The 24,708-nt window shown below is 40.1% G+C and overlaps 1 protein-coding gene and 1 long non-coding RNA gene across 7 annotated transcripts in view; one reads left to right on the forward strand and one right to left on the reverse strand.

Annotated features, from left to right (window-relative positions):
• Positions 1-24,708, reverse strand: part of LOC118541225 (uncharacterized) — an 81,606-nt gene that overhangs the window by 51,913 nt on the left and 4,985 nt on the right. For all 3 annotated transcript variants that reach the window (XR_013447817.1, XR_013447818.1, XR_013447816.1), the window contains 2 exons: positions 7,657-7,814; positions 4,939-5,081 (listed from right to left, as the gene is read on the reverse strand). This is a non-coding gene — a long non-coding RNA (uncharacterized LOC118541225). The remainder of the gene's footprint in view (positions 1-4,938; positions 5,082-7,656; positions 7,815-24,708) is intronic.
• FABP12 (fatty acid binding protein 12) overlaps positions 2,241-24,708 on the forward strand; it is a 58,662-nt gene continuing 36,194 nt past the window's right edge. The window contains exons 1-3 of one of the 4 annotated variants that reach the window (XR_013447814.1): positions 2,244-2,699; positions 4,597-4,778; positions 6,031-6,337. Coding sequence is in view for 1 of the 4 variants with exons in the window: in XM_036100815.2 (XP_035956708.2) it covers positions 2,691-2,699 (9 nt within the window). In the remaining 3 variants the exon portion in view is untranslated. Of the gene's footprint in view, positions 2,700-4,596; positions 4,904-6,030; positions 6,338-24,708 lie in introns of those variants that run through there. The other 3 variants (XR_013447815.1, XM_036100815.2, XM_036100817.2) reach the window with 3 other exon arrangements.

Consider the following 24,708-nt stretch of genomic DNA (forward strand, 5'->3'; position numbering starts at 1 on the left):
CAAAACAATTCCTCAAGAATAAATTTAAAAGATAAGATTCACTAGATTACATTCCTTCAAACTCATATTATAGTTTGTAAAGAGACCTCAGTGCTGACATAGCCCTGCAGCTTGCATACTGCCATATTTACTAAGGAGTTCTTAGTTTTTGGCTCCATATAAAGAAAATGGGATTGAGTAGATTTAAAATCCTTTTAGTTCCTATTCTGGGCCAAGGAAAACTAGCAAAAATTAAGTTCCTGGAGAATATTATTAGGTTTCTTGTCCCTCTTTACCAACTCTCAACATCATTACTCTCGCATAGCTATGTAAAAGCTTATTTTGAAAGTTATTATGGGCAGCAGTCCGTGGACCTCCAAAACTCATCTTGAATCTCTGTAAGACTGTTCACTGTAAAACCCAAGGTTTTTGTCACTCCCTAGAAGAAAGTCCTGTAGATCTTTTTTTTTAAAATATTTTATTTACTTATTTGAGAGAGAGAGACAGAGAAAGCACTAGGGTTGGAGGGAAAGGGGGAGAGGGAGAGAGACAAGCAGACTCCCTGCTGAGTGCCGAGCCTAACATGGGGCCCCATCCAGGACCCTGAGATCATGACCTGAGCCAAAGTCAGATGCTTAACCCAACCGACTGAGCCACCCAGGTGTCCTGAAAGTCCTGTAGATCTTAATATCAAGAATAATTGTTCTTGTCCTGAGAAGCTGGTTTCCTTTTATCTGAGAAATCAATAAGAATGCATTAAAATTATAAACCTCAGGATCTCACCCCAGACATGCAAAGTTTTAAGTTCTATTGGTGGGGCCTGAGTGATTATAGTTTTATAAGCTCATCAGGTGATTTAGGTACACACAAAAGTTTGGGAATCCCTCTTTTCTTTTTTTTTTTTTTAAAGATTTTATTTATTTATTTGACAGAGAGAGAGAGGGAACACAAGCAGGGGGAGTGGGAGAGGGAGAAGGAGGCTTCCCGCCAAGCAGGGAGCCCAATGCGGGACTCGATCCCAGGACCCTGGGATCATGACCTGAGCCGAAGGCAGCCACTTAACTGACTGAGCCACTCAGGTGCCCCGGGAATCCCTCTTATAGATGAGAATTATGTAATTGATAAGTTTTCTCTTCAAATTCATCCACTGGAAAGCTTAGAAAGCAAATTTATAGTTCACTGATAGCAGGTGTATAGATCATTTTATTATACTTCTTAATTATTTTCCTGTCTCCCCATGTTTGCATCTTTGGTTTGTATTTATTTCTTCTTTCACTTCACTTCCAATTTAAATTCTTGTCATAGTACATAACCATATAAGCCATCTTAAATTCTTTTTGGAACATGACAAGAAGCAGATAGGCAGAGAGCCAGACGAATTTATTACACTCAGTTCTTTAGAGAAAAAAATGTTCTTGGCAACTGGTGCAGAGTAAGCATCCTTGGCTGACCTGGAGAAAGCCCCGTGCATGTGTGTGTGCTCGTGTGCACACACACGCTTGCTCATGCTGGGGGAAAGGGGAGAGGAGGCCATGCGTGTGCATTAAAGAACTATTGTACTTCTACTTTTCAGTGAATGATTTTTAAATTTTTCTATCAAAAAGCAACTGTACTTCTTTGCTGCTCCTCATTAAACTTGCGGTACATGTACCAGCTAGAAAACTCATGTCTGAAACAGTAATGTGGATGGATGTCTTGATGAGACTACCCTTCTCTCTGCTGGGCCCTTTCTGGGTTGGCCCCAACCCTTTCCCTCTTTTTTTTTTTTTTTTTTTAAGATTTTGTTTATTTGACAGAGAGAGACACAGCGAGAGAGGGAACACAAGCAGGGGGAGTGGAAGAGGGAGAAGCAGGCTTCTGGCCAAGCAGGGAGATGCAGACACTTAACGACTAAGCCACCCAGGTGCCCCTCAACCCTTTCCATCTTAATCCCTGCCTTGTCTTCTTTTACTGAATCCCCAAAGAAGGCATACATTTATAGGAGCTTTAGAGAGTGATTCTCAGAATTACTGGAAGGGAGGGGGATGTAGGTTGTTTTGATATGTTTCAATGAGGGAAATGCACCCTCTGCCCTTCTGTCTTTACTACAACCTTCTATCTTTATTACAACCACCAGCCTTTGAGAATCACTGTAAATGGGGCTAAGCCTGGGAATTGTAACATATGGGTAACTGTTTGCTTTATTTATCTGAGTGACTGATCATGTGTCTGTGGCTGGGAGAACCAGATTTTTGTCTCCTGTTTTATTCTCCTCAGTCATTCCCAGGAGGAGGCTCTGTGAGACCACAGTTTGAAACATCTCAGTTAAACGACCTGAGGGAGCCTTTGGGTGGATGTAGCCTGACACCGGCTCTCTGTCCTAGAAACCAGGCTTGAAGCTGTTAGGCTCCAGTGCATTTGCTGGTTTTTCACTTTTTGGATTATCTATTTGTCATACAGCTCCATCTGTTCTGAAACATAAGTGATGGCTAGTCTTCACCATACCAAGATCAACTTTATAAGAATTGGGTAAGAACTGGGTCAGTGTGGTCCAGCTGAAAACCCTAGAGTCTGATAAATCTAATTGGGAAATGTTCTTCAGTGCTCTATAGGTCAACACAATGTTTGTCAAACTGCTACTAAATTTTGAGATAAGTAATAAGCAAAAGGTCCACCTGAAGACAAGATCCTTCAACACAACCAACATCCTGAGAACATATTTTGTATGAGGTATGGGCGAGGTAAGGTGATCTGCAGACAAGAAGGCTGATAGAGTTAATAACAAGAGCCAGCATTAGCCAGCATTTAGTGAGTATCTGGCAATTAATACATACTTTAATTTAATTTGAAAAAGCTGAGCATTACTCACTTTTTACCAAAAGAGAACTAAGTCCAGAATGGATAAGAAACTTGTCCAAAGCCATGTAGATAAGTGTTAGGGATAGGATCCAAAGCTGCTATTTTCCCCTAACTAATGGAAGGCACCACCTCCAGCATGGTGTGTGGGTGTGTGGTGTGTGTGTGTGGGGTGGGTGTGTGGTTGTGTGTGTGGGGTGGGTGTGTGGTTGTGTGTGGGGCGTGTGGTTGTGTGTGGGGGGGGCGTGTGGTTGTGTGTGTGTGGGGCGTGTGGTTGTGTGTGTGGGGTGGGTGTGTGGTTGTGTGTGGGGCGTGTGGTTGTGTGTGTGTGGGGGGCGTGTGGTTGTGTGGGGGGGCGTGTGGTTGTGTGTGGGGGGGGCGTGTGGTTGTGTGTGGGGGGACGTGTGGTTGTGTGTGGGGGGGGCGTGTGGTTGTGTGTGGGGGGGGCGTGTGGTTGTGTATGTGGGGGGGCGTGTGGTGTGTGTGTATGTGGGGGGGCGTGTGGTGTGTGTGTATGTGGGGGGGCGTGTGGTGTGTGTGTGTAATAAGGTATGTAAATCAATAACTACAATACCAAGAGGAAGGAAATAAGGGATGTATGATGGGAGAAACACCAATATGGCGCTATGAAGAGACGGAGGGAAAGACTCTCAGGAGGAATTGGAAACTGGCTTTTGAGTTGAGTTGAAGAACATAAGAAATGGATGGGATTGGGAAAGATGGAATTGAGACTGGCATATCATGAAGAAGAAACTGTGTGAGAAAACACCTGGAGACAGGAGAGGACTGGTTGGTTTAGGAGAGGGGGAGTTCTCCAGTTTAATGGGCGTTCAGGATAAGTCCAAAGGCCCACTGTGGAGAGCTCTGGAGGCACAGCTGGGCCAGGGAGCATCTCTAATTTGCTAATGGACTACTCATGGTTATTGGGCAGCAGAGAGATTGACAGCAGTTGTGCTTAAAAAGAGGAATGGGCGGACTGCATACAGGAATGGTATTTGAAAAGCATGGAGGCCAATTAAAAGAATTTCAAAGAAGTCGAAGAAAGAGTGAGGGCAACTCGACTGTGGGCAGCAGGAATTCATGGGAGGGGGACAGATCCAACACCCCAACTCAGGACTTCAGCAATGATTAGAAAGAGTAGGAGCAGATTTGGGGTAAGTTCAGTTTAGGACACATTGAGCTTCAAGCAAGGGTAGGAAATTCATGTAGAGATGCCGGAGGGCAGTTGGGATAGCCCCTTACAGTTAGGAAAGGGAGATTTAGTAAAATGTGAGAGATTTTTGCAATGAGGTCTATAGGAGAATTTTTGCACTATACGAGAAGATGGGGTTGCAGAAAGGCAGAAGGAAGAGATTGGAGAGAATAGATGGTGGTTCATCAACTGTAAACACAATCTGGCTGGGGAGAAAAAATAAGTGTGCAATGAAGAAATTGCTGTACAGAATTAACTGGCAAACTTACCTTTACAGAACTGACTCCCCATACACAAAAGACTTAAACAGGGAAGAGCCATCCCTATGATCTTAATAAAGGTTGGATGACAGGCTAGGCCTCCTAATTTTTGGGGTTTCCTTGGGTTGTTTCTTGTGGTTATGTACTAACTGTCAGCCTGAAATAACTTTTCAGTTTTCTCCTTTTGGTTTGTTTTATTTACTAGCTCTTGTATAATAGGAGCAGACACCAGCAATTCCTCTTTAAAATACAAGCCTAAAGTGTAGGCTGAGCGAGAGATCCACCCTACAAGCTGTTCCTGCATCTAGTAATTTTTCCTGCTCTCCCTAGCGCTGGAAGGTGATCCCTGCTTCTTTACCAAGGGATTACCTGGGCATTGCTGCAACCTGAGGAAACATTTATTCAAGCCAGAAGCGCTCCAAATGGCAAGATTACTCTTTCAATATTTACCATTCTGCCCTGGGCAACTGAGACCAGAACGCTGCTGATTATTTTCAAACACAGGAAGAAAGGTTAATAGATTTGAATGATGGATATCATGCTCTTAAGTCACTTGGCAAAGTGGCAAATAATGGTGTAGGACATACAGCCATTGTGGGAATAACTACTATAAAATAAATAACTAATACCATGGAAATTGACCTGTTTATTACAGGCATAGGTTGTACTCACCACAGGTTCAGTAGCTCCTGAAGGGGCTGCTCCACCATCTCTCTCCGCCCTCCGCTCTCCCCCGCAAAGCATTGATGGCTTTTAAAGGGGTATCCACTGGGCCCAGCGTGAATGTTGCTTTGGCTTCTTCCTGTCTCCTCTAGCTGTAAAATTCAGGGGGGGAGGCAAATGAAAATCTGCTTAAGGATTTTAAGTCTTCTAAAGAACCAGATCTTATTCATTTTAGACTCCGTTTTCACCTACTCTTTAAGGAAATGGAGAGGACATCTAATTCCAAACTAATTCAAATCAGCCAACCGGTACAGGGTTGCTGTCTGTATTCTGGATTCTCGTGGAAGTAGTAGAGTCCCTTGGTGAGAAGGGCTTTGGAGTCAATTAGTCCCCAGTTCAGTTCTCAACTCATTGATTCCATTACCATGAAGCCATTTACCCACAGTATTCTGGAGAAGAGCTGTGGCAGGCTTTAGGCTCTGGGTTATGGTGAACAGACACAGTCTCTGCTCTCTGGAGCTTATCTGTTAGTTGGAGGAGACAGGCAATTAAAAAAAAAATGCTGTAATGAAAATCGAAGGAGGGCCACGAGGTTCAGAGTTCTTATGGGGTCAGAGGTGTTGCGTACCTCCCCCTATCTATGTGAGGTCTTGGGCAAATTTCTTAGCTCCTCAGTTTCCTGATAGAGTTGTTGGGAGGATTCAGTTAAATAACACAAATCACTAAGTCTGGTGTGCAGGAAACACAGTGAACACTATCTGATATTATTTTAAGCTCCCAGTGGCAGGATTTCGAATCATTTTGTTCACTCAGTGCCTAGAGCTGTGCCTGATGCATGGCAGGCATTTGATAATATTTTTCGGCTGAATAACTTTAATGAGGAAGAGAGTCATAATGGGGAAAAAAAGACACCAGTGGAGATAAAATTAAACAGTAAAAAGATTCATAGACTGCTTGATGGAGGCTTGGTAACTTGAATGTAACAAAGTGGAGCTTTTTAGGGAGAAATGAAGCCCCAAAACAGAGTGCTCAGAAATTGTAATTGTAACTAATCCTCAACTGAAGGAATCAGATACTTTCTTCTCTCTGTTTGTCCACCAGGGGGAGTATCCTACCCACACAAGTCAGCCTTTCCAACACCTCTGAATGTGCTGCTCTTTAAAACGGTAATGAGTTAATGGAACCAGTAGAGCCTGAGGCCACAGCCTGTTTTAATTTAAGTAAATAGTTAAAAAGTCTCAGACCAAATCAAGTGGTAGCCAGAACGATGAAAATGTGATTCAGGAGCACTGGGTGTTATACGCAAACAATGAATCATGGAACGCCTCATCAAAAACTAATGATGTAATGTATGGTGATTAACATAACATAATAAAATAAAATCTAAAAAAATGTGATTCAGATAGTCTTTTAAACTTTGAAAGGGTGTGTATCTGCTCATTTCTTAATCTTTGGGTATTCAAATTATGATGCTCTAAAAATCACTATGGATATATTTCCTTGATTAGTTTCGAAATCAAAGTTTGCCAATATTCATTTTTTTGCATATACTTTTTACGATTTTATTTTTGAATAATCTCTACACCCGATGTGGTGCTCTAACACACAACCCCAAGATCAAGAGTTGCACGCTCTACCAACTGAGCTAGCCAGGCACCCCTTTGCACATTTTCTTGCATACTCGATCCGGATAATTTGTGAATTATAATATTTTGCTTTTCTTTTTTTTATTATTATGTTATGTTAATTACCATACATTACATCATTAGTTTTTGATGGAGTGTTCCATGATTCATTGTTTGAGTATAACACCCAGTGCTCCATGCAGAACGTGCCCTCTTTAATACCCATCACCAGGCTAACCCATCCTCCCACCCCCCTCCCCTCTAGAACCCTCAGTTTGTTTTTCAGAGTCCATAGTCTCTCATGGTTCATCTCCCCCTCTGATTTCCCCCCCTTCATTTTTCCCTTCCTGCTATCTTCTTCTTTTTTTTAACATATAATGTATTATTTGTTTCAGAGGTACAGATCTGTGATTCAACAGTCTTGCACACTTCACAGCACTCACCATAGCACATACCCTCCCCAGTGTCTATCACCCAGCCACCCCATCCCTCCCACCCCCCACCACTCCACGAAATAAGTCAATCAGAGAAAGACATGTATCATATGACCTCACTGATATGAGGAACTCTTAATCTCAGGAAACAAACTGAGGGTTGCTGGAATATTTTGCTTTTTGTTAAAAGTTCCTTCTACCTCACATTCATGGGTGGAGTTTGTAAAGTGTAAATGGTCACTGTTAAACCAGTGTGGAACATATGTTGAAATGATGAGACAAGAAGCATAAATAGAGCAGTAATCTCCCACAGAGCCTGGTAATCCTCTAAGCTGGAGGGATTGTTGGTAAATGTGGCCTCTGCATGCTGCATGGATGAATCCCAGGTTCCTTCCTCAGGTGACAATTATGGGTCTTCCTGGAACTCTCAGGTATGACACGGTACTACTTAAATGAAAATTATCTTATCACAGTAAGAACAGTTTTAGAAATGCCTTTATTTTATTATATATGTATAAACAACAATGTTGTGTGGAGTTTTTCCTGTTGGTTAAAATTTCAGTGACTCAAAGCTATGAACAGAAGTCATTCTATGATTCAAATTCCAAACTCAAGGAGGCATCTGTGTGCGAGCCAGCTACCTCACCAAAGGTTAACTAGAGACATACCTGTAGGATCTGGCTCTCTCATCAAGGAGTACGATGCTGCTCAGAGGGGAGAAGGCAGACATCTTAGGAAGTGCAGTTTGCAGAGAGTCAGATGCTTTGCTCCTCCAAACCCAGAGAAGCAGAGGTGCCAAGAGAATCCTCATAAGGCTTGGCCTTGCCTGAAAGAAAATGGACACTTTCCCACTTAATTGGATGTCTGCTTAGTCAGGGACTTGTTGACTTGTCCCATTCTCCTTAAGCAGGGGGAAAGTTAACTGGAGTGACTTGGCATCACAGGGTTGCCAGGTAAGGAGGGGAGTCAGCGCTGTTTGGGGTTTCTGGGAGGTGAGGACGATGGGTGCCACAGGTCCTGCCTGGAGACAGCTGCTGAGAGGAGATTTAGGGCTATCGAGTTGCCAGGAAACCAAGCAAAAGCAGCAAAGAGGCATAGGCAGAGGAAGGGGACGTGAATGTCAGCTGGGGGTCAGCAGCGGAGGTGGCCACACTGAAGAATGAACCAGCAATGCCCGGGAAAGCTTGGAGAGCAGGTTGGAGCCACTGTCCACCCCTAATGACCACAGTCCAGCTTAGCAGCTGTGGTGGACCAGGGGAAACAACTGCAGCCTCCCAGTTAAGTAAGGAGATGGCTAGTCTTCGCAGGACCCTGGGGGGAGCCAGCAGCTAGACGAGGGTAAAGGGAAAGCTTCCCAAAGAGCAGACCATGCTCCCTCCCCCAAAGAAAAACACAGGAACTGCGTATTTGGATCTAGCCAGTGCTGGGGTCACGGGGGAAAGCTTCTTTAAATGTGTAATTTAATTTTTAGAAATGAACAGAAATGAGTCTTTAAAAGATGAAACAAGACTTCTGTGATAACTAAAATTTGTTGGAAGTTATAAACTATGGCCCATAATCATGAAGGGACCCAATAACCAGTACACATACCATGTGTATGGAGGCAGCTACTAGAAGAAATCAAAATCACTTTATGTTCAAACCCCAACATTTTTTCCTAAAAACTATCTACTTTAAACACATTTTAGGAAAAAAAAAAAAGGAAGATGGCATTCACTCAGGTTCAGTCAGGAATCGAGTACTGGCATGCTAAGACACACACCTGGGTTCTTGTGCCCCCAACCTTGGCGCCTCCCGTTATTACCTTGCCAACTGCATCTTGTTGGGTTCTCGTGAGTTATGGCGTCAGGGAGGCTAAGAGCTCTGAGTGAGCCTCCCTTTGCATTCTTGTCTATTCACCGATACGATAAACGTGCTCTCTCAAATCTTTCCGAACCCAAGTCAGATGACCTACCTAAAATCCAGATCTTTGGGTCTGTGTTTAGCCACTTGCTGTAACACTTGGGCCAATGATGTAACCTCGTTTTCTCATTGACAAAATTCAGGGATGACTCTAGAGCCTTTTGACCCTTCTACTTAGTAAGGAAGAGTCTTATAGGACGCATTATCCTGAGATGTACAGCAAGGTAGAATTTTTAAAAAGTTCAAAATGTGTTTAAGTAGACTCATGGCTACCAGATGGGAGTGTAAAGAGTAATGTAGATAGAAAGAGAAGAGAAGCATATGCAAAAATCTGGTTTTGGAAGTGACCAAGTTTCAGGACCGTTTGAGGAGAGACACGTTGTAATGAAGTGAAGGGTAGGAAGGCAATTAGGTAATGGGGGCTAAGGGCTTTACAGTCTGAGATTTTATAACCATATTAGAAAACAATGCCTTTGAGCTCTGAGAAGAAAAAGTAGGCAGGGAGGCTCAGGAGGGAGAGAAATAGTTTCCAAGGTTGGGAACTAAGTAGCAAAATGAGATTGATAGCTTAGGAGTGAGACAGAGCATTCACATGGTTTGATAAAATTAGCATTCAAGTAGAGAGGGTCTCCTGAAAACAGCCAGAAACGCAATAAAATCAACAACTGCTATAGCAATTTAGGGATTACAAACTATTCTAATACGGTCCTCAGACTGCCTTCAACAGACCCAAAGAGGGGGCCCAAAGAGGGGGTCAGAGGCCAAGGTTGGGGCAGGTCTCGAAACTTGGTTCATATGTCCAAAGAAGAGGACGTTAAAACTGATACGCTGAGCTTGCAAAACGCAATTTTCCTTCCCTCTCCTAAAACTCTTGGTAATCTTAAATACAATACATAGGACAAGGAGAAATAATTCAAAACATACAACTCACACACACACTGAAGTTCTGTGTTAGGGTAAGCGCCGAGGGGTTCAAAGGCACTGATAGGAAACACCCAACAGAGTTTTCCTGGGGGCTGGGGGCTGGGGATAACAGTATGCCTTCATGCATATGGAGAGGGCTGTGTTAGCAGAATTTACATGACACACAACTCACTGTCACTCCTTCAGAACGTCCATCTTTATTTCAGAGCGTGAGGAGCGTGTTTTTCAGGTACTCTGAGCCATCTTTGTCAGTGTTATTCTAGTCCCCGCTGTGGTTCATTGGGCTATTGCTATCTGAATCCTGACTATGTGTGGCGGGCTTTGTAGGTGTAGATAAATAAAGTTGTATTAGATAATAACCTGTATTCCTTTTCTGTGGCTGCTAGAGCAAATTCCCACAAACTAGGTGACTTAGAGCAAGAGGAATTTGTTCTCTCAGTTCCAGAGGCCAGAGTCTGAAATCAATGTCACTGGACCAACACCACAATGTCAGCAGGTGTATGCTCCTTCTGGTAGCTCTGGGGGAGAACCACTTCCTTGCCTCTTCCAGCTTCTGCTGGAATTCTGGCAGCTTCTGCTGGTGCTCAGGGGCTTGTGGCCCCATCACTCGAATCTCTGTCTTCACGTCACCTTCTCCTGTGTATGTGTGTGAGCATCTCCCATTGCCTCTCTCTTACAAGGACCTTGTGACGGCATGTAGCACTCCCTCGGTTAATCCAGAATAGCCTCCTATCTCAAGATCCTGAAATCACATCTGCAAAGTGTGTGTGCGCATGTGTGGATGTAGATAAATATCTTTTGCTAGTCAGTTAGCGTCCAGCTAACTGAGTGTCCTTAAGGGTCTAGATGTCCTTCTCAGAAGTGGAGAAGCATGGCCCTCAGCTGTTAACTATTGTTTGATGCCCACTGTCCCTCTATGTGCCTCAGCCCAGCACCTCAGGCCTGTTTCTCGTGTCTCCTGCCCTGTGGTGCCGTCACTTGGGTGGTGACTGAGAAGTCACAGCTCACTCACTCCCTCCTCTCCAAACAGGAAACTTCTCTAATTCTTAGTTGCTCGAACCCCAAAGTACACAGCAACACAGAGCCCAGCCCCAAGGCTCCCTTAATATGGTGAATGGCTTTCTCTGGGTGCTGGACCCTTGACCTCTGAGGCTCTCTGGTGCCAGAAAGTCTGTAGTGACAGGATTTTAGGAGCCTCCCTCCCAGAGCTGCTCATGCTTCTCTGGTAAATAATCATTCTTATCCTAGACACTGGAATGGTCCCCCATCAGGCAGGACGTTCACCGACCCCACTCAGGGAAACAACTGCTCATCTGCCAGGCCCTAGGAAAATCACCCAACTGTATTAAGGCTGCAAAATCAGTGGCCAAGAGCTCTGCAGGTTGGCTTCAGAATTATTATTGTGACTAAAGACTCAGCCCCCATTGGAAACAATTGTGGAATGAGTTCAATCATAAGCAATCTGGGCCTGCCATCAGAAAAGGCAAGCTCACACCAACATGTCTTTCTCTGGTGAGCCTGGACATGCCCAGCTTCTGAAGCTCCAAAATGAGAATTGATCCGACTAAAACAGACACTTTGAGATCGAATTCCTAGACTTCCGTTACTAAAGGTCTTCATTTTTTTCATTCCCTTCCTTGCTTGCTCACATTCTAGCAAAATCTATCATGGTACAAATGACACAACATTGTGGTGTAACGTACAACTGAGTCGAAGATGAAGAAGTGTACGTTTTATAATGAGAAAACCTACAAAGTGGCTACTGTGGGTGTGAATAATCTCCACATGACAAATCTCTTAGGGAGGATTTCAGAGAGAGTACACTGATTTTTGGGGGGACTGTTTGCATTGTTCCTAATTTTATTCCATCAGCTCTGCCAAACCTCATTTACTTTGCCACTTGGTGTGGCAGGTTGCTTGAGCCCAAGACTGGGAGTGAAGTTACATGTTCTATTCCAATCTCCCTTAGAGAGTGATCTACACTGCTAGAAAAGTCACAGACTCTTTTTTGTTTAGTCCTTCCCTCCATTAAATACACATTATAGTAAATTATTGATACAGGTCTCCTGAAAATGGAAAATGGAAGAGATCGGGGCTCCATGAAGGGTTTAGATTGTTTGAGAGCAATGTAATGCAACATATTACTTGTATTCAAAGCCATCATATTAATTGTAGACATAAAGATTGACTAATAAAATTATATTATTCTAAATAAAACCCAGTAAGGGGGATGGGAGAAATAGGTGATGGGGATTAAGGAGGGCACTTGTTGTGATGAGCCCTGTGTGTTTTATGGAAGTGTTGAATCACTAAATTCTACACCTGAAACTAATATTACCCTGTTAACTAACTGTAATGTAAACTAACTGTAGTTAACTAACTGTAATTTAAATAAAAACAAACAAAAAGAAGCATATTGGAAAAAAATAAAACATAGTAAAAAGAACATTATACTTTCACTGCAGGGATAAGGAAAAATGTAAATTTATGGGGGAAAATATGTGAAAAATATTGGGGTTTCCAAAATAATTAAATGACAGATTTCTTTTCTCTTTCAAGGACTCTTACATCTAATAACATTTTGGCTTATATGGGGAGTATAAATAAGCAAAAGGAATGCATTTGCTTTTGAAAATGAAATTAATCAGAGCTTGCCCGTTTTGCTTCTTCTCCTAATAAGTAGAAGGATCAAGGGGCACCTGGGTGGCTCAGTCAGTTAAGTGTCTGCTTTCAGCCTGGGTCATGATCTCAGGATCCTGAGCTAGGGTCCCGCATCAGGCTCCCTGCTCAGCGGGAAGCCTGCTTCTCTCTCTGCCTGCCACTCCCCCTGCTTGTGCGCTCTCTCTCTCTGACAAATAAATAAATGAAAACAATTTTTTAAAAGAAGGATCGAGAAGTCTTTATTGGTTCCTGATTTCCTCTCTATGAATGACTTAGCCTTTTCTTGCCCCATTCTACTATCACATATAACTTGTATTTCACAGCAGAGTTTAACAGCTTCAGTTCTGGGGTCAGTATCTCTGGGTTCAAATTCCAGATCTACCCTTCTTAGTTATATGGCCTTGGGCAAGTTCTTAACCCTTCTGGACTTCAGTACCCTCATCTATAAAGTGGGGATAATAATAGTACATCCCTTAGACTGTTGCAGTGCATATTAGTGCTCGGATCTTAGAAAGCTCTCAACAAATCTTAGCTACTAATATTACTTTCTTTTAATATATGACCTACTGTTTCTTGTGTTAGACTGATTTATGTTTGTTTCCATCTCTCCCACTAAGTTGTAAGAGGGGACTGTGTCTTCTTCACCTTTTTCTCTCTCCCATGTGTTTACTATAATGCATTATACATGGTAGATACCTGGTAAACATTTATAGAATTGAATTATCTCAAGCGTTTGGAAAATCTATGCACAAAATCCTATGAAGTTTCAAATGAAGTATCAGAAATCCAGTATATTGCAAAACCCTATTTTAAAGGGAAAAATATCACCTTAAAGACTACAGTTGAATCATTCCTCCCTCTTGCTGTCCTCAGGCTCAACCTTAAATCAGGTTTCACTCATCTGTTGTTTGTACTTTGGTCTCTAGACATTGCCTGTCAGCCCATCCTGTACCACTCATGACACCAGAGCTGATTCTCCCCGAGAGGCTTACACCAAATCATGTCTTCCTGCATAACGTGTGGAGTGTGGAGGACACCAGTCCTCCACTTTGGTTCTTAGAACCCAAGAGTTATGACCTCTGAGCTCTCTTAGGACCCAGTTTCTATCTCATGTGAAATGGGATTTGTAAGGTTTAACTCCCATGAGTCTAATTCTACTGATCACATAAATAAATAATAAATCGTGTAATTCTGTTAAATGAGTTTGAAAGCCCTTCCGGCTACCCACTTTAAGCAGTAATATTTGCTAAGAGATTTTTTTTTTATGTTCTCTGGAGGCATCTGGTTGAAACTCCTAAGCAACTGGAGCGGGTGAGGCATTGTAGTAACAATGGATTTGCTGCATAATACTTGGGTGTAAGAAATGTCACATTCCCTTATTTGTTCAAAATCAAATTATATCTGGTCCGGTTGTGAGCTTTATTTTTTTGATCCTAGTCAGGTTTGGGGAATTCTTTCCCCTTCCTGAGGGTCAAGCAGGAGGGTATTTTCACAATTAAGGGCATTAGGCAATAGGTGTTTTTGATCACAGTTAATGCTCCCCCCATCCAAGTTCTGCAGGTGGGCAGCTCCAGCCCCCTTCGGCTGAGTAGAGGCATAAGAGCCCATCTAAGCTGGCTCCTCCCTCATTCCTGGTATCCAACCCAGCCTTCATGTGTTTTTGTTGGCTTCCCCCATTAGAGTTCAGCATTTCTACTCAGGAAGAGACTTTGGGTCTCTACCACTCTTGAAAACCTATCCCTTCTCAGTCTGTCTGCTCCCATCCACCTCCTCTTGCCCTGGTCCTAGAGGTTTGCTCTAGGGCATCTTCCAGGCCAAGCTGTCAAAAAAAGGTCCTACTGTTTCTTCCCTGTGAATACCAGAAGCCTCTGGGATGAAACTGCTTAGGTAAAAAGCATAAGGAAGAGAGAAAAAGATTTGCACTCTGTCCTGAGTCTTACACTATAGGAAAAATAAGATCGAATTTAATATCTCTATAAATTATTCTGCTGTGTGTTTTACTAAAGTCCCTTGCCTTACTACATATTCTCTTTCAAGCCAAACTCAGAAATCTTGGCACAGAGGCCCGTTGCAAGGAGACAGTGGGGCAGGGTCAGCATAAGCAGGATTTGTACCCAGCGTGCATCTGGGGGAAGTTGACAGAATCTTGCTTTTCTGGGACAATAGAAACCTCCAAGGGACTAGACTGTGACCAATATCTGGATACTCAATGGGGAAACAGAACTTCTTCCATGGGGTGAGTCCTAAAACAACCAAGGGAGACTAGATTCTGGTCTTTCCTGCCTTTTTTGTGATAAGTCTATATTTTAGCCAACTTTAAATGTTTGTCTACTCATATAGGGCCAACAAAGCAGTTCTTGAATAGATCAGTGCCCTTGGAATCCAAGGAACAGTTTTATGGGCTCATTTTGTTGATAATATATTCAGAGCAAAGATGTTAAGTTTTAAAGTCAATCATCACTATTTTGGCTTATGTTTAGGAGTTGCCATAAATTTAAAAAAGTAAACTAGAAATTATCTAAAGATATATAATTGTATTAGTTTCAATTTTAAGCATTAATACATTGAACTAATAAAGTAGCACCAAATTCAGGTTCTTAAAATTTTTCTTTTAAAAATTAAGCATACTAGGGGCACCTGGGTGGCTCAGTCGTTAAGCGTCTGCCTTTGGCCCAGGTCATGATCTCAGGGTCCTGGGATCGAGCCACGCATCGGGCTCCCTGCTCAGCTGGAAGCCTGCTTTTCCCTCTCCCACTCCCCCTGCTTGTGTTCCCTCTCTCGCTGTCTCTCTGTCTGTCAAATAAATAAATTTAAAAAATCTTTAAAAAAAAAATCAAGCATACTAGGAGCACTGGGTGTTATACGCAACTGATGAATTGTTGAACACTACATCTGAAATTAATGATGTACTATGTGTTGGCTAATTAAATTTAAATTTAAAAAATTAAGCATACTTATAATCAGAATCTTAGAATTTGCAAATATATTAATTCTAAGAATTAGGACCTAACTTGAGTATAACTGGGAATTTGGGTCAATCAAGCTATGCTCAAATATGCTTCTTTCTTTTTCAGGGTATGGAAAATGCTTTTTATGTTTTATTTTATTTTTTAAAAATTGAGGTTTAATTAACATATAATATTGTGTGAGTTTAAGATGTACAGTGTGTTGATTTGATACATTTATATATTGCAGTATGATTACCACTGTAACATTATCTGACACCTCCATCATGTCACATAATTAGTGTTTCTTTTTTTGTGTTGAGAACGTTTACAATCTAGTCTCTTAGCAACTTTGGAGTATATAATACAGTATTGTTGATTATGATCACAGTGCTGTGTGTTAGATTTCCAGAACTTATTTATCTCCTAACTGTAAGTTTGTACCCTGCGAGCAACATCTCCTCAATTCCTCCACCCCCTAGCCCTTGGCAGCCACCATTTTACTCTCTGTTTCTGTGAGTTTGGCTTTTTTAGACTCCACATATAAGGATATCATATGATATTTGTCTGTCTCTGTCTGACTTATCTCACTTAGCATAATGCCCTCAAGTTCTATCCCTGTTGTCACAAATGGCAGGACTTTCTTCTTTCCCAAGACTGTACAAGACATCCCCCACAACAGAGAATTATCCTGTCCAAATGTCAATAGCTCTGTTGCTGAGAACTCCTGGTGTTTACCAATGCTAGGGTTTGATCTAAGCCAGACAAAGTTATTTCCTTGACTTTAAAACAGCAGTTGCCAGAACAGAGCATTTGTGTGGCTATGACAACCTCAGGGAGAGTGATGTCAGCAGGTGCCAGCAGAAGCCCCTCTGTGGCTGGAAAACTGACCTCAGTGCCATGATGTGAGGACATGGAAGGGAAGGAGGTGGAGGAATGGAAATGTGAGATGGTCATAGCCTTTTGAGAACACCTGTGGAGAAAGCTGAGAAATTTCTGGAGGAAATTGTAGTCTGAGCCCTGCATTCTTCTTCTTCTTCTTCTTTTTTAAATAAATTTTAAATCAGTGTGTTTATATCTCAGCCTTGTTTCAGAAGAGCACTCAATTTCCTTTTGTGAAATAGCTTCTAGGAAACAACTGTTACTCCAGGTTTTTCAGCCTATTAAAGAGAATAAATGAAATAAAATAGGCATTTCTATATTTTTCTTTAGGGTTAGAAGCCCATCTTTAGATTATTGTTGAAATATATTCAAATAGTTGACTTCATATTATCAAAGAAATTTCTCAAGAAATTCCACTTCTGTTCATTTGTCAAAGTCATCTCATATTTATCCTAATTCAAGATAACTCAATCAAAATGTATTTACGAACATGGTCATTAATAATATTAAAGTGTTTAAAGATCATTAGTAACATGCCAGTAAGAGTATAATATTTCACCTGAAAAATGCTTAACAGTTGCCAGACAAATGAGAATCAAGAATTAATTGCATCATAAATGACATTTGCTTTCAAAGAGATTTTTATTTGATGATTTTCTCAGGTCATATTTGTCAATCTAAATATTTTGTGTCTTGGCTAAGAAAATAAGGAAACAAATGAAAAACACATTTTTAATTTGAAAATCCTTCCTAGGGATTGTTTCTTTTTCCCCATTTTAGAAATTAGTCTTCAGTTTTTTAAACGATAGGATATATATCCAGAATATAGAAAGAACTCTTTTTTTTTTTTTAATATTTTATTTATTTATTTGAGAGAGAGAGAGCATGAGAGGGGGGAGGGTCAGAGGGAGAAGCAGACTCCCCACTGAGCAGGGAGCCCGATGCGGGACTCGATCCTGGGACTCCAGGATCATGACCTGAGCTGAAAGCAGTTGCTTAACCAACTGAGCCACCCAGGTGCCCCAGAGAGAACTCTTTAAACAATAGAAAAAAGGCAATCAATCCAAGCACAGATTGGACCAAAGATATTGCTAAAGAGGATAGACATATGGTGAATACACACAGGAAAAGATGTTCTATATTATTAGGCATTAGGGAAATGTAAATTAAAGTACCATATACCTATTAGAATGATTAAAATAAAAACTGCTGATAATACTAAGTACTGACAAGATGCAGCGCAACTGAATCTCTCATACACTACTTGGAGAATGTAAATGGTAGAGCCACTCTGAAAAAGTTTGGCAGTTTCTTTAAAAGTTAAACATGGAGTTACCATCTGACTATATAATCACATTCCTGGGTATTTATCCTAGAGAAATGAAAATTTGTGTTCATATGAAAACCTATAGATAAATGTTCATAGCATCTTTATTTGCAATAGCTCCAAAATGGAAACAACCTAAATGTCTTTCAATGGGTGGCTGGATAAACAAACTGTGGTAATCCATACAATAGAACACTATTTAGCAATAAAAAAGAACAAATTATTAATAAGCAAATAACTGGATGAGTCTCAGGGACACTGTAATGAGTTAAAAAAGCCAATCTCAGAAAACTACATTCTGTATGATTCCATTTATATAACATTCTGGAAGTGACAAAGTTATAATTGTGAAGAATAAAGCAGTAGTTGCTAGGAATCGATTAGGATTGGGGGTGGGATGGGAAGGCAACTATAAAAGGGTAGCATGAAGCATACTTCTTGGTGGTGACAGAACAGCTCCATATCCTGTTAGTGTGTTTACATTAATCTATACATATCATAAAATTTCATAGAACTATGCCACATAAAAAAGAATAGTGCAGGGGCGCCTGGGTGGCTCAGTCGGTTAAGCGGCTGCCTTCGGCTCAGGTCATGATCCCGGGGTCCTGGGATCGAGCCCTGCATCGGATTCCCCGCTCGGCGGGAAGCCTGCTTCTCCCTCCCCCCCTCCCCCTGCTTGTGTTCTCTCTCTGTCAAATAAATAAATAAAATATTTAAAAAAAAAAAAAAGAATAGTGCAAAATTGTTAAAATCTGACTAAGTCTAGATTATCAATAGTATTGTACCAATATCAGTTTCTTGGCTTTTATAATGTTATGTAAGATGTTATCATTGGGGAAATCTGGGTGAAGTGTACATGGGAATGATCTGTATTATTTTTGAAATTTCTTGTAAATCTAAAATTGTTTCAAATAAAAAGTTGAAAAAAACCCCCAGGAGTTAATTCAAAATCTGGTTACAAAATGACTTTGTCAATTGGTTCCCACACTCTTCTCCTACACACCTTCCTCTGACCTTAGAATTCTTCTCTAGGAAAGAATTAAAGAACTGTCTGGGGTGAATCAAGGCTCCTATGGTAGATATTATTAAGCTCTCTACATTTAGGAGCCTTCTGCCTATTCAGTCTAACATGGAGCTTTCCCTAGCGGGAAAGTGAAATACATATGCAGCAGAAAAGAAAACCTACACCAGTTATCTTGAAATAGAAAACATAAAATATAAATATAAAAGAACAACCAAACATCACTATATATATAAAGAAAATCCACAGTTTAAAAGACCAAGAAAAAGAAATAGAAAGTAACTGGTAATTTAGAGAACAAAAGAAAAATTTGAATCTGTGAACTCTATTTCTTGTCCTTAAAGAGAAGTGAAATCAGAGAGGGAGATGAACCATGAGAGACTATGGACCCCGGGGGAAACAATCTCAGGGTTTCAGAGGGGGTGGGGGTAGGGGTAGGGGGTGACAGGGTGATGGGTATTGAGGAGGGCACATGCTGTAATGAGCACTGGGTGTTATACTTAACTAATGAATCATTGAACACTGCATCAAAAACTTAATTATGGGGGCGCCTGGGTGGCTCAGTCGTTAAGTGTCTGCCTTCGGCTCAGGTCATGATCTCAGGTTCCTGGGATCGAGCCCCGCATCGGGCTCCCTGCTCTGTGGGAAGCCTGCTTCTCCCTCTCGCACTCCCCCTGCTTGTGTTCCCTCTCTCGCTGTGTCTCTCTGTCAAATACATAAAAAAAAAAAATAAAATCTTTAAAAAAAAAAAAAACAAAAAACTTAATTATGTACTATACAGTGGCTAACTGAACATTAAAAAAAAGATGAACATCAAGAAAACTACATATAAAATTTACAGGTGGCCAAAATCAACTTAATAAAGTAAGAAAATCAGAAGTAAGAAGATAGATATATTTTAATTAAATTTTAAAATTTTATGGTCAAAAAAAAGAGAAATGTGAAGATGTCGTATTCATAAAATAAGTGTTGAGCAATCAGAAAACAAAAAAAGGGAGCACCTGGGTTGCTCAGTTGGTTAAGCATCCGACTTTGGCTCAGGTCATGATCCCGGGGTCCTGTGATGGAGCCCCCTGTTGGACTCCTTGCTCAGCAGGGAGCCTGCTTTTCCCTCTCCCTCTGCCTGCCACTCCCCCTGCTTGAGCTCTCTCTCTCTCTCTCTGTCAAATAAATAAATAAAATCTTAAAAAAAAACAGAAGGTCAAGCCAAAATATCAACAAGTTGTATAGTAAGAATTCCAGAAAGAAAAGAATTAAAACAAAACTAAAAGGGTGGGGAAGGGGGGCAGAAATCAAGGGAGAAGAAATAATGAAAGAACTAAGAATTTCCCAGAGCTAAAGAACCTTCTTATGGAAGCAATCCACCGAGTGATGAGCAGATCGAATAAAAAAGACCCTCATCAAGATATAACTTCATGAAAATTCAGTACTTTTAAAGATAAGTCATAAAATAGAAACTTCTTCCAAGATTAAAAAAAAAATACAGATCACCTGCATAGAAGAAGAAATCAGACTGGTGCATTAGACTTTTCAAAAGTAAAATGTTCATAGAAAAATAATTTTAGCCTAGCATTCTCTCCTCTAGTCAATTTAATTAAGTCTAGGAAGAGCATAAAGGCCATTTTCAATACGGAAGGACTCAGAAACTTTAGGTGCCAGGCATCATTTTCATAGGTTACTTGAGGGCATAATCCAGCAAGATAGTAGTAGAAACCATGAAAAGGAAATGGGATAGAAAGAATTGGGAACTATCACAGTAGTTAGTGAGACAAAGAAGAGAAATCTTTGCATGATAATTGAATAGCAAGCCAAGAAATCAAGTAAGTAGACTCTAGGAAGACTGTCTTAAGAAGAAGAAAGAAGTGGTTTCCAAGCATTAGGTATTGTGACTATACATTGTGAGATGTTAGTAAAGACATGGTGAAGAAAAACAAAAAACTGTGTGGAAAAATATGTTTGACCACGAAGAAAAATAAAATATGTCAAGATTTTGAGAAACTGAGGAAATCTAAGAAATAACATGATAAAAGGAAGTTGAGAAAAGGGAGAGGTGATATGACTCCTAGAGAATCTTAAGTTGGAAAATTGAAAAGAATAATAGTTTAAGTCTGTTATTTAAAGTTAGAAAAATAATACTAAAGAATTAAAATCAAAGGTAGTAAAACCAGTTTATGTTATTTATTTTTTTACTGAGGAAAGATTAAAAGTTTTATTTTATTTGTTAAGTTTTTATTTAAATTCCAGTTACATAACATATTGAATAATATTAGTTTTAGGTGTACAATTTAGTGATTCAACACTTCCATACAACACCTGGTACTCATCACAAGTGCCCTCCTTAATCTCCATCACCTTTTTCACTCATCCTCCATCTACCTCCCCTCTGGTAACCATCAGTTTGTTTTCTATAGTTAAGACTCTGAAATTCCATATTCATGGATAGGAAGAACAAACATTTTAAAAATGTCCATTCAACCCAAAGCAATCGACACATTTAATGCAATACCTATCCAAATACCAACAGCATTTTTCACAGAGCTAGAGCAAACAATCCTAAAATTTGTATGGAACCACAAAAGATCCTGATAGCCAAAGCAATCCTGAAAAAGAAAAACAAGGCTGGAGGCATCATAATTCCAGACTTCAAGCTATCTTATAGAGCTGTGGTTGTCAAGACAGCATGGTACTGGCACAAAGACAGACACATAGACCAATGGAACAGAATAGAAAACCCAGAAATGGACCCACAACTATATGGTCAACTAATCTTTGACAAAGCAGGAAAGACTATCCAATGGAAAAAGGACAGTCACTTCAATGAATGGTATCAGGAAAAGTGAACAGCAACATGCAGAATGAAACTGGACCACTTTCTTAGATCATACACAAAAAGAAATTTAAAAATGGATGAAAGTCCTGGAGGAGAACAAAGGCAGCAACCTCTCTGACCTTGGCCAGAGCAACTTCTTACTAGATATGTTGCTGGAAGCAAGGGAAACAAAAGTAAAAATGAACTATTGGGACTTCATCAATATAAAAATCTTCTGCACAGTGAAGGAAACAATCAACAAAACTAGAGGGTGGCCTATGGAATGGGAGAAGATATTTGCAGATGACATATCTGATAAAGGATTAGTATACAAAATCTATAAAGAACTTATCAAACTCAACACCCAAAAAACAAGTAATCCAGTTAAGAAATGGGCAGAAGACGTGAACATTTTTCCAAAGAAGACATCAGATGGCTGACAGACACATGAAAAGATGCTCAACATCACTCAACATCAGGTAAATCCAAATCAAAACCACAATGAGATACCACCTCACACCTGTCAGAATGGCTAAAATTAACAAGTCAGGAAATGACAGATGTTGGTGAGGATGCGGAGAAAGGGGAACCCTCCTACACTGTTGGTGGGAATGCAAACTGGGGCAGCCACTCTGGAAAACAGTATGGAGATGCCTCAAAAAGTTGAAAATAGAGCTACCATACGATCCAGCAATTGTACTATTAGGTATTTACCTGAAAGATACAAAAATACAGATTCAAAGGGGTACATGCACTCTGATGTTTATAGCAGCATTATCAACAATAGCCAAACTATGGAAAGGTAAAGAAGATGTGGTATATATCTTATATATGTAATGGAATATATATATATATATTATATATATATTATATATATAATATATATATATATATAATATATATATATAATATATATTACTCAGCCATCAACAAGAATGAAATCTTGTCATTTGCAATGATATGGATGGAGCTAGAGTGTATTATGCTAAGCGAAATAAGTCAGTCACAGAAAAACAATTATCATATGATTTCACTCATATGTGGAATTTAGGAAATAAAAGAGCTGAACATATGGGAAAGGAGAGAAAAAAAAGAGAGAGGGAAACAAGCCATAAGAGACTCTTTTTTTTTAAATTTTATTTTATTATGTTATGTTAATCACCATACATTACATCATTAGTTTTTGATGTAGTGTTCCATGATTGATTGTTTGCATATAACACACAGTGCTCCATTCAATACGTGCCATAAGATATTCTTAACAATAGAGAACAAACAGGGTTGACTGAAGGAGGTGGGTGGAGGATGGGCTAGATGGGCATTAAGGAGGGCACTTGTGATGAGCACTGGGTGTTGTATATAAGTGATGAATCACTAAATTCTACTCCTGAAACCAATATTGCACTGTATGTTAACTAAATAGAATTTAAATAAAAATTTTGAAGAAAGAAAAATACTTTGAAAAACAGTTTACTTTAAAAAGTAGATTGAAGAGACATTTGTACATAAAGTATTGCTATTGTTCACTATGAGGCCTTTAGTATTAGTTTTTCCAGACATACATATTACTTTGTTGCATAAAATAAAGAAGAAAAGGAAACATTTCACTATTCATGGTATTTTTAAAACAGCTTTATTGAGGTATCATTGATATTTAAAAACAATGCAAATATTTAAAGTATACAATTTGAAAAGTTGACTTCTATATACCCTCATGGAACCATCACTATAATAAAGATAATGAACATATCCATCATCTCCAAAAGTTTCCTCCTGCCCCTTGCTATCCCTCCCTTCTCCTCCCATCCCTACCAACTATACCCAGGCAGCCACCGATCTACCTTCTGTCATGTCACATTAGTTTTCATTTCCTAGAATGTTATATAAATGGACTCATGTGGTATATACACTTTCTTTGTCTGGCTTATTTCACTAAGGTTAATTACATTGTGATTTATCCATGTTGTAGTGTATATTAATATTCATTCCTTTTTTTAAAGATTTTATTTATTTATTAGAGAGAAAGAGCATGAGCAGGGGGGACGGGTAGAGGGAGAGGGAGAAGCAGACTCCCCGCTGAGCAGGGAGCCCAATGCGGGACTTGATCCCAGGACCGTGGGATCATGACCTGAACCAAAGGCAGACACTTAACCAACTGAGCCACCCAGGCGCCCCATTCCTTTTTTATTGCTGAGTAGTAGTCCATTGTACAGATATACCATAGTTTGTTCATTCACCTAATTGATGGCCATTAGGAGTGTTTTCAGTTTTTGACAATTATGAATACTAGATATTAATGAACAAGTTTTTATATGGACATGATACTTTCATTTTTCTTAGAAATACTTAGGAATGGAATGGCTAGATTACATAGTAGGTGTATTTTTTTTTTTTTGGTATTTTTTTGCTTTTTAAAGAAATTGCCCAAGTGTTTTCCAAAGTGGCTGTACCATTTTATGTCATCAGCATGCTTAAGAAGTTCAATTGTTCTACATTTTGCCTATATGCTGAATGGTGAGTTGTTTTCATTTTAGCCATTCTAACAGGTGTGTGGTGGTATCTCACTGTCGTTTTATTTATTTATATTTTAAAGATTTATTTATTTATTTTGAGAGCGAGAGAGCCCACGTGCAAACAGGGGGAGGGGCAGAGGGAAAGAATCTCAAGCAGACTCCATGCTGAGCAGGGGGCCTGACACAGGGCTTGATCTCACGACCTAATATCATGACCTGAGCTGAAATCAAGAGTTGGATGCTTAACTGACTGAGCCACCCAGGCACCTCCTCACACTTCTTGGTGAAATACCCTTTCTTTTTTTTTTTTTTGCTTTTATTTTATTTTTGTTATGTTATGTTAGTCACCATACAGTATTTCATTAGTTTTTGATGTAGAGTTCCATGATTCATTATTTGTGTATAACACCCAGTGCTCATTGCAGTACGTACTTTTTAATTGGCTTGTTTGTTTTCTTATTCTGGATATATGATTTGTTTTACTCAATGTTCTTTTTTATTGGTATTTTCCTGTGCTTTCTCCTCCTGTACACTCCAGTAGATAGAAATAGAAATTAGGATATAATTTAAAAATAAAGCTAAATTGAACCCACTTGGGGTTGATCAATTTGAGCCCCTGAATCTTAGCCACTCCTGCAGACACTCCTGCAGATACTGATTGGGGGGAAAGTATTCATTTAGAAAACAGATTGTGGCCCTCCCGGTTTTTATCTAACTCTTGGTCTAGGGTAGAATG

Source organism: Halichoerus grypus, chromosome 5, assembly GCF_964656455.1.
Source record: "Halichoerus grypus chromosome 5, mHalGry1.hap1.1, whole genome shotgun sequence".
Lineage (NCBI taxonomy): Eukaryota > Metazoa > Chordata > Mammalia > Carnivora > Phocidae > Halichoerus > Halichoerus grypus.